The sequence below is a fragment of the Corvus hawaiiensis genome, chromosome 9 (assembly GCF_020740725.1).
Source record: "Corvus hawaiiensis isolate bCorHaw1 chromosome 9, bCorHaw1.pri.cur, whole genome shotgun sequence".
Classification (NCBI taxonomy): Eukaryota; Metazoa; Chordata; class Aves; order Passeriformes; family Corvidae; genus Corvus; species Corvus hawaiiensis.
In genome coordinates this window covers 18,806,739-18,817,409 of record NC_063221.1, presented here as the reverse complement: position 1 = coordinate 18,817,409, position 10,671 = coordinate 18,806,739, and the positions used below count along the sequence as shown (strand labels likewise).

At 42.4% G+C, this 10,671-nt stretch overlaps 1 protein-coding gene and 1 long non-coding RNA gene across 2 annotated transcripts in view; one reads left to right on the top strand and one right to left on the bottom strand.

Annotated features, from left to right (window-relative positions):
- Positions 1-27: 27 nt before the first annotated feature.
- LOC125329885 lies at positions 28-3,526 on the top strand. Its single transcript, XR_007205301.1, has 2 exons — positions 28-2,866; positions 3,376-3,526. It is a non-coding gene; the product is annotated as an uncharacterized LOC125329885 (long non-coding RNA).
- Positions 3,527-3,698: 172 nt separating this feature from the next.
- The window catches only part of SYDE2 (synapse defective Rho GTPase homolog 2), a 28,046-nt gene continuing 21,073 nt past the window's right edge, over positions 3,699-10,671 (bottom strand). Inside the window, exons 5-7 of the mRNA XM_048312332.1 lie at positions 9,423-9,604; positions 8,322-8,553; positions 3,699-6,165 (exon numbers count right to left, since the gene is read on the bottom strand). Of these exons, the coding sequence (XP_048168289.1) occupies positions 5,663-6,165; positions 8,322-8,553; positions 9,423-9,604 (917 nt within the window). The 3' untranslated portion in view covers positions 3,699-5,662. The remainder of the gene's footprint in view (positions 6,166-8,321; positions 8,554-9,422; positions 9,605-10,671) is intronic.

Here is a 10,671-nt window from a genome sequence, read left to right as displayed (position 1 = left end):
TTTCATTAACCTTATGCATTTGTTTGCTCACAGTGTGGTTAAAGAACAATTGATTTGGACCCAGTTTCGCCACTGTTTTTCATTAATACAATTATTATTAATATTCCCTTTAAATAATAGTTTTCAAAGCTCTGTCTGTCAGGACTCTGAACTGCTTTTACTGGCCATCATCAGTTTACAAACTTATTGTTACTTAATCCTGGCAAATGCTTACAAACAGAAAACCAAGTCCATTATATTGTTGCCTCAAAGAAATCAGTTTAATTTAGAACAACCTGCTTCTAGTAAGCTCACTGTAGTTGTGCATTTCTGTCAAAAGACAATTATCCCTCAGAGAGATCAAATGGTGTTATACAGAAGTTTTAATATTTACCAGTGTAAATGAGTAACAGCTCATGAATATTAATGCTCACCCTCCATCCAGAGAGGACTCTTTGGTAAGTGGTTCTGCTGCTACTGGGTTTCAATAGCCAGGTCAGACACCATGTAACTGAGCACAGCCCGTCAAGCAGAAATTAAATCTATCAGAGGAAGACAGATTAAACTCTATACGGGTGAGTTCACTCTCTCCATGACTCACCAAACCGTTTGAGGGTCACAGACTCCTGTCAAACAAATGTCCATGTGGTCACAGTAGACACTAAAGCACAAAAGACAACTGACACACTGGGGATTTGCAGAGAGGATCTTCAGCTGACAAGCAATAGCCAGCCCCAGTGCTCTGCTTCACCAGAGTAAAGCACAGCCAAAGAGAAAACAGGATCTGTGTGAGGCTCCTGCATCCCAAAAAAAACACTGCAACTTGGGGTTAGACAGTGTTGAAGACATGCCCCTTCAATTTTCTACAGCCAGGATCTCCCTGTCATGTACTTTTAGCACTTTGATTGAACTTTGGTCAGATTTAAGAGAGGTTTGGTTCCACTAGATAGGACTCGGTTTGAAAAATGGTCTCTTGTTTGCTACTTTGAAGTTTAAATATTATAGCAATATTCCTTGTCCTTCCTATTGAACTAGTTCTAAATTAAAACCAAGGAAAATTCAACAATCGTGTCCCTAGCACCTGCAGTACTGTGTTTGCAGTCAGAGTGCAAACAGGAAGAGAACACTGCTCCTCTGCTAAACCAATATTTAACTAACAGCCTGCTCTACATAGATATGTAAATATCATACAAGTGACTAATTAAAAAGCTCATCTCTCTGTTATCAGGCCTGGACTTCATTAGTACACCATCTCAGAGCATCTTCCACAGATTTATTTTGATTAACAGGGCTGCAAACTACATATGTATGTCAATCATATGGTCATGGCTTATCTGGAAAGCCCAGCCACCCCCTCCACTGCAGTTCTATCACTACTCCTCAGAAGAGGCAGCAGCCTCAACGGGAGCCTTGTTCCCCACCACAGAGGCACTCTTAAGAGTTTTGATTAAGAAAATATTCCGAAAGACAGAGGGATTTTAGAGGGTTTTCCTAACAGTAAGGCCAAAGAGGCAGCAGATCAGGGCTCTGCTTATCAGCTCCCCTCCCTCCCTAGAGCAAAGTAATTTGGGGAGCTGCAGGAATGCCCCAATGGAAAGGGAGTAATCTTCCTGAGAGCCATTTTCCTCCTCATCACTGTTCCCACAGGAGACATGAGATAATACATCCCATCAGGATCCTTCAATCTGTCAAATACAAACTTAGATGTTCAAATACCTGTAGGGTCAGCGGGTCAGCTTTGCATCATCTCATGTCTGGCTGTTCCAATTTTGCCCTGAAAATGTTTTTGTTAAGACACATCACAGGTTTTCCTGCATGGTTCTAGAAGAATCAAGCCGAATGAAAACAGTAAATTCATTATGTAGGATGACATTTTAAAGCAAATGTACCATAGTTACATGACAGTCCTCCCCCAGCTCAAATAACTTTCAGCTGGTGTTAGCTCCAGAATGCGAGACAACAGCTTTCTATATCAAAATACACTTACTGTCAAGAAATCCCAGTATCCCCATCCCAAGGTAAGGTGAAGGGGTTAAGATCTGACAGCAGAAATACCACATGTGCCTCTGGCTTATCAGATTTATAGATTTATTCTGTAAAAATCCTGAATATCTGTTGGGGATGTTTCCCTCTATTTTTAGAACATGTCTGAATACCTGCAGTTCCATTTCTTGCCTGGAGCATCAACAAACATACACGTATGTTACACGTTTGGGAAAGACAGATGGAAAAACCTGAAATTTCTGAGCATGTAGGCCCCCCAGTGGCTTAAGCCAGCCTGAGGTCATGCCACCCCACTATTCCCACCCATCCCACACCATTCCCACCCACCTCTTGCTTGCTCCTGTAAGAAGCACTTTGGGAAGGTAAAAGGGGGAGAAGCAAAAAGGTGGATAAGCCACAGAGCACCAGCAGTGTCTGGAATTTGGAAAATCCTATTTAAACAAACAGGAAAGGATTAAAACTCTACGAATTGGCTTAGCCCCTTCCTAAATCCACCTATGTGTATCATATCCCTGACACTGGCAGCAAAGCACGGCACAGACCACAGACCTTTGCATTTCTGCTTTTCCCCAGGGACTGCGAGCTACAGCTCTTGGTTGTGACCCAGCCCCGCACGGGGCCATCGCTGGCTTGTGCTTGGGTAAAACCATTTGTGGGTGCTTTTGGTGCAAGTCTGGGAACTGCTTCTGTGAAAGCACCTGCACCCATTTTCTTTACCTGGGAAGCAGAGGTCACACCTGAAGGAAGTCCATGGACGCCAAGGACAATCTGCTCTCTGAACTCCACCGCAGGCTCTGCCCTCTGCTGTTAACCTCTTCCAGTCCCTGGTGAACAGGAGCTGTCCTGATGCCAAACGAGTCTCACCAAGCAGACAACAGCACAGGTCAGCACAGCAAAGGAGGCTCCTGGCGGTGGCCACAGGGTTTGGAGAAGCTCTGCCCTGGAGCCACACACAGCCAGAGTGTAAAAAACCCTTCTGTGTAAAAAAGTTCATTATGGCTTTGGTAGAAGCAGGTTGCTTTAATCTCCCAGTTTGGTGTTTCTAGATTAAGGTAATTCCCACAGTAATCCCGTTCCTTAAGAATCTGTCACAATCATAAAAAGAATGCAGCTTCACCAGATTATATAACTAACTATGTGAAATATAACAGTATCTATAAGAATAGATGTATAAGGGATAACATATCAAATACCATTTGGGAAATGTCTCATTAAAGAAGGATTTCTAAAATACAAAATGTGTTTTACAAGTTGTTATAACTAAATTACCAAGAATTGTTTCATTTGAGTAATATATTACTGTATTTTAATTACCTCATGAGATTAACATGAATACAATTTATCAAGTCATTAATTTCTGCTGTTGTAATATTAAAATATTAACGTTGACAGAGCAGTGGACTGCTGCCCTGAGTTACAGACCACTCCTGGAGAAAAAGCTAACACATATTCAAGAGGTGACCACTTGTATCATCTGGATTATTACAGGCAATTGAAGACTAATAAATAAATTTAAATGCAAACATCTTTCAAAGAGTGCTAATGGAGCAGTGGTTTGCATTTAATTATCTAACTCAAACGTTGGGTCAATCTAGACATGACAACAAAACAAAAAATGTGAAAAGCTAAATGTCTTTATGGAATTAATTCATGTGTGCAAATGGATGACATCAGCTTAGACATGTTTAAATAACCACTAGCTAGGCACAGACAGATTTTGTTCTTAATTCAAATTTTATTTAGAATTTAAATTTATAGTTTAAAAAGTATGCACATTCTGTAGGTATAAAAGTTTAAAAAAATACATCGATTTATTGATAAATGCTTCAGGTTAAATTTACATTTTCATTCATATCATTATATTGCAATAATTGTTTTGCATCTTTTAACACTTATAAAAATAAATTAATGAGATTGAATAAACCATTGGAACCATGCTAAAATAATTCCTTAGAAAAGAGGGGTGAAGTTTGCCATAGCAATTCTTAATTCCTTGCTACTGTAAATAAATAACTCTTCAATTAAGCAGTATAAGGAAGTACAGGTTAGCAGAAAAGCACTTGCTCACAGGCTGAATGGAAAGGCATGGTGGCATGACAAAAATTGTACCAAAAAGATGTAGAATTAATTTCTACCCTGCCAGCTGAGAGCAACTCTGTGTCTGACCTCTCAAAACACCAAAACCTTCTCACCCCTACCTGCCCAAACCCCCCTTCCTTGGGGGTGTGTATGTGACCTGTAGAGGACAAGGAATGACTTCACATGTCCTTCTGGTTAGAAGGACTATCAAAACATCTGTACACAATTTGGTAACTATTTTTAATTGAATCAAGAATGTGTGTCCTTAATGTGAAATTTTAATGGCTCATCATAAATTATTAGAGATAAAAGAGGCTCTGAGCAGATGGTGATAGCTGAATCTAGTAAGGTCACAGTGAACTGCAATCCCACCCAAACTCCCCAGGAGTAACATCCTTCCACCCATTCAACCTCGTGTGACAACTCTGATTTCCATTTCAGGAAGAGTAATTTAAAAAAAAAAAAAGTAACTGGCTTTGTGCTGAACTTGAATCTTGCATCTCCAGAGCCACAAGCCTTTACAGAGGGCTCAAATGCACCTAACTACCAGCAGCAGCCAAGGGTACCGCAACAAAAATACACGAAACTCTGGAGAGAAAAAAAATGTACCAAAACATTAAGAAAAAAGTAACAGGTTTCAAGGAAAAACAAAAATTATTTTTTGCAAAGTAAATGCCTTACAGACCTTCTTTATATGTGAAAAAACCCCATGGAGGAAGAAACAAACAATGAAGTAAAAAAAAAAAAACCAAACAGAGAAAGGGTGGTGTGTGTGTGAGAGTTAATAGTCAACACCTGCAAACGGCTGTTCCTGCAATACACAAGGTCATTTACATTAATCATTCACCCTACCTCCTCTCTGGCTATGTTTCTGTGCATAAATCAAATGCTGTGTTACCCAAAGGGTAACCTTGTCCTGGCATCACTGAACATGTCTTCCTAGAAATGGGAACATTTCATAATTCTGAGACCTTTCCTTTCCAAAGATGGCTACAGACACATGCACATTTATACATAGATATATACAAACAAGGTTAGAAAAATATTTATTTTTGCTTGTTTAAATAATTACTGGAAAGTGTTAATACAGTAATACATTAATATTTGTACAATTAAAACTTTATATATAAATATTATATAAAGCATTTTTCATAGCAGCCATTGCATATATAGTAAAACAAGTCTATCTGAAGTCCCTGCTGCAAAACTCAGGCCAAGCAGCGCTCATCCTCTTCTGAGAGGAACATCCGTACCGGAGCCAGGAGTTCAGGAATGAGGAGTTCTGCTGCCACGGACAGCAGAGATGTTGCTTTATCTTCTGCCAGGTATTGCCCAGGCCACCTAAGTGCATAGTGTTTTTAGGGAGAAATGCCACTATGTGGAATCACATCACAGTCTAAGCTTGTCTCCAACACACAAATCAGGACAATGCCTTCTAACAAAAGGCAGAAACATTACGGAATGGCTTAAAATGTGCTAACACAAGGTGAGCCATGGCCTTACCACAAGGTGTTCAGGGGCGCCATCACTCCTCACACAGCTAGGGAAGCCCAGCAAGGGGCATGGAGGCACAAGGAGGAGATGTCATGCAGGACAGAATTTAGTAACTCATATTTAGTTTGTTTTTATTGAGTTCCCTTTCCAAGTTTCCTATGAGAGTATCAATACTTTCCTGCAGGTCCTTGAGGTGTGCTCTGTGATCCACTGCAGAGTCCACATCCTGCACTGTCAGGTAGCTCCCAAAGGGGTGCTCTCCGGGGCTGGGCTGCGGGCGTCTTGCGGGGACATCCAACTCCTCGGCTTTGCTGCTGTCATCCCCGCTCTCCGTGTCCTCCGAAGGGACATCATCGTAGTCTGCCTCAGCCAGGCAGTCTCTGGGGTTTAAGAAGTAGTTCTCCCCACAGCTGCTCCAGTCCCCAGCGTAGCGGTTGCTCGACGGGCTGTCCAGACCTGCTGGCCTCGGTCTGAGCACCCCCAACATCTCGGTGCCGCTCAGATTCAGCATCTGAGGTCTCTGCCTCTTGGGCCTCAGGTAATTCAGGGAGGATGAGTGCTCAGGAAATGTATTCAGACGTGCTGGTTCTTTGGCAGGTGAGTGATGAACTAAAAGAGAGAAGTTAAACCAGTCAGAACTGAATCCATGCTGCAACAAAAAAGTCCATGGCAGATGCCCACTGTGCTCCCTCGATGTCCCACTAAGAGCATGCATGAATACATGCAAGCTTACAGCCAGAACATTACACATTTTTTGCCACAGTTTGATATAAAATAATTAGGAGAAACTACTGTAAAATCTCAATTTTGAAGATCTATGCCAGATTCAAATTGTAGCAGAGAAGCCTTTCTAAAAGTAGAAACTCTCAGAACACCAATTAAAGTCACTGTATGAGTTAATCACCATCCAGCTCTGGGTCAAAGAAAAGCAAACAGCTCAGCTCACACGCTTCATCCAGGCTAAGGAGTAACAGAAAGCAGGCACAGCAAAAGAGGTTAAAACACAACAAAAATACGATCACTGAGAAACACCTAGAGAAGCTGACAACACACCAAGAGCTGAGCTCTTGTGCTTCTCTTCTGCCCTGACGTCCTGTGCTATTAAAGAAGCTCACTTGCAGCAATCTTCTGTGCAGCCACAAGCCCATGGCAGCCGTACACTCACACAGGGTTGCTGGCAGTGCTACCTGAGCTCACGATTGCACAGCACAAGTTACTAACAGGCTCCTCCACTGTTACCCACTGCCTATGGCGAACAGCACAACTCTGCACTGACCTGTGCCTACTGAGTGTCTGAGCTGCAAAACTTCTTCTGGTTTTACACAGACCATTGCTTCTTGCAACGAGCCGCAGAGACTTTCTATCCCCATTCACCACTGAAAGGCAGTGCACACAAACCCATGCAGTTCACCATCTGAGCCCTCCTTGTTAGACTCCCCACATACAAGCACAACGGCTCAGTCCTGAAATGTGCCCAATCCTTCTCCTTCTGGACTCACATTACAGGTTCTCCAGGGGATTTTACTTTAACAGTACCTTTGCACAGTAACATGCAATAACTCTCACTGCTTTTCCCCCCACTTTTACTATAACAAAACCCCTTCTGTTTAGACTATGCTCCATTTAGACTATGCGCCATGGGTTAACAATAACTTGCCAGTGTTACATGGTTTAACCAAACAAGGACTATTTGTTTTCGGTTGGAAATATACGGAAATTGAAGTATTGCACAACATGTTGGTTATCAAGCTGTCTCAAACTACAGAAGATTAAATATAAGGGATTAGACTGTGATCCTTCCATTCAGCCCAAGTGTGCTGTTTACAGTGTGTAGTGTTCACCTACTCAAGTCTCTGCACTTGTGTTTTACCTCCTTTTTAGCACCACATCCTGCACACTTCTTGCAAGACAAGGAATAGCACTCATCTTTTTCTTCTAAGTGAAGGAAAACTCTACTACTTACCCTACTCCTAGCCTCTTGTAGAATTCACACTCCCATGGGCAGAGCTTGGTTTTGTAGTCCACAGCAGCCATGCCATAACCCATCTCCAGGGTTTCATGATTAGTTTCTACATAGTATTTGCTGCCCAAACAGCTCTTGGTCTCCCTCTTCCCCTACCTACATGTGCCATCTCTCCTGCACTAACTCACTGATCTCACTAAAAGCTTCTTCTCATTTTTTGTGATCAGCAGCTTTGGAGCTGCCCACCTGCAGCTGATAAGGGAGCAGCAGCATCTTCCGTCACCTCAAACCCATCATGGAGCAGCAACATTTTTCCTTATGCAAAGCTCTGCAAAAACAAGTAGAAGTTACAGAGCTCTTACTCTAAGTATGCTTTCAACTCTGCCAAATTACAAGGGCAGAAATAAATTAACCCCATCGGGCCAAAACTGGAGAGCAGGAAAAACAAAATCTCCAAACTCTCTAATTCAGATGTGGAAACTTTAATGTCACTGGGCTTGTGTTTTCTAGTGTCTTTACTCACATAAAATCTTCACCATTTCTTACATTACTCAAACTCTGCCATCTGGTAAGAAAGCAATTAAACCAACAAACTTCCCATTTAGCAAAGTGACCAAATAGAAAGAGTGTATTATAAAACTGTCATGATTTCTTTAGATTAATAGGTGATGCCATCGTACCTCACATTTTAAGAATTCTGATGCTGCTCAGTCATCCCGTGAATTAATGTACAGTGTCATACAGTAAAAACATACAGCAATGGTTTGGCTTGTTTTGCTTGATCAGATTCATGAAACAGTACCTGGCCACAACTGAAGTAAGTAGTGAAGAACCTCTATGTGCTTTTTGAAGTCCAGGGCACTAGCAAGCTCTTCTGAGTCTGTGAAGACTCTGTTGTTATGGTTGGTGGTCTCCTGCCTCTGGCTCAGTAACACAGGGCCAAAACACACAGCTAAATTCTGGCACGTCATCTTATTTACTTCGTGGTAAGAAGCCACCAGTTTCAGGTGATCCAACAGCATCTTCAGGGTAGCCTGAAGAAACAAAATACTACTCATGAAACCAAACACTAGACAACTGTGGTGTTGGTCACTGCTCTAGAGGGAAAAGATCAAGGCTGATAGCTCTGGTTTTACTACCAGTAGCCATCAACAGAACATCTAAGTGCCGAATTAGAAAAGTTGTATTTGACTAGGACAGAGCAGACCAATTAAGAGACTTTCTGGTAAAACTCAGCTTCTTTCTTATCTGAACTCAGTTTTACACGGATGAGTTTTCTCACAGTAAAAAGGGTACATCAGGAAGGGAAGAGAGGCTGCAGAAGCTACATTAGAAAATTAGATCCAGCTACATTAGAAAATAAAGAAACCCTCGATATGATGTCATTGTCTGAACAAGCTTTCAGGTAACTTCCGGATACTGTGCAGGCCCCTCGCTCACTCCCTCCCCCAGAAGGGGCTAACTGTGGCTTGCTGCACAGGTGAATTTGGCAGGTAACAGTGCACAGATCTCTTACACTGCACAACACAAGAAGAAAAGGCTCTACTGCACATATTTAAGAAAGAGGAATGGATTTGCCCAGGTAATTACAACACACAGATCAGAGAGCTCCACAGAAGTAGAGCAGGACAACACAAAGGAATCCTCATTGATCTAATCATGTAAAAGTAGTGATCACAGCTGTTTTAAAGAAACAATATAAAATGAAAACTAGAGCAAATCCAACAACGCAGATGCTCCTATTCATTACAGCATGGAAGTATTTTCAAGTATGTGGAGCGTCACAAATCCAAGTGAACCACTTGATCTGATAAACAGTTCTGAGACATTTTCTATCGAGTGTGAAAATGTTCCTTTATTTTCTGAAGCTTGAGATTTACTTGAATGTGCTAACACTACTCACCTTCTCAACATCTGGCAGGCAATCCAGGAGGGCTGCTGCGTAATCAGAGTCACTTGGGTCATTCTCACAACCATTTGCTGTCATTCTCAAGGGATTTTTCACCATGGCATCCAATACTGCTTCGTAGAGCTGCTTGGTTATCAGGGGGGAGGGCAGCTCTCGCAGATAATCCTTTAGGACACCTAATGAGACACACCAACAGCTGCCTTTAACAAGCTGCAGATTCACTTTGTAGCAATTTTTGGGAGTATTAAGGCACATCAACTTCACCATTCTGTAAGAAAATCCTGTGTGTCAGTGACAAAGCTCGCACGTAGGAGCAAGAGATGGGAGGACAACACCAGAAGGGCACAGCAAAGAGGGGCTGCACGTGCAGAAGTGGGGACACTGGGCACCAGGTGAGCATCTCTCCAAGTTTCCCTCATGTTAAGGGTGAGGGGAGGCAAGGAAAGGGCTCAGAGCAGACCACCTCCCATCCAAGGGAAGGAGCTCCTACAAACACCAAAGTCCAGCTTGATGACCTCTCCTCTTTTATATAAGCCTATCAGTTAGTTTTTCTGTTCTGTTTATTTTCAGCTACAAAATTATGAGCAAACATCCCAGTACTGGTGGCACGTACAGTGAAGCACATGGTGCCTTCACACCCAGCCAAGCACAAACCAAACATGTGCTCATGAGAGAGAGCCACCAGCTCCCTGCCACCCCTGGGTACTCCTGCAGCTCCAGCACAGCACTCGCTCCTGTGACAGATGTGATCCACACCCACAGGAGACATTGCCTAAAATTCCCAGGCACTGAGCCCTCCCTGTTGCAGAGCAATACTGCACCATTTCTGAAGCTGGGGATGCGCTGGGGGAAGAGGCTGTTTCTAGGGATTGCAACAACCAGGCAAGCACCTCATTAACCCCTATTCCTTCCACAAATGCATTGAGTGTTTGCATTCTTGTAAGCTGGCTTTGGAACCTGGCTGATACTTCATTTGGAGAGGGGTTTCAGTGACTGCAAGAATAATAATGAAAGAACCCAAAATATTAAGGCTTCTAACAGCCTCTGGAAAGGACATAGTGGGATGCTATCCAGCAGCAATACCCAATAAGACCAACAAAAAAGTTGAAGGAAACAAGCCTGCTCCCCAGCAGCTTTATTTTCCTTTAAAAATTGCATTCTGTGCCACAAATATCTACTAACTTTAATTAGATCACAACTGCATTTAAATACTTTGTTAAGAAGAAATGAGGGATTAAAAGAA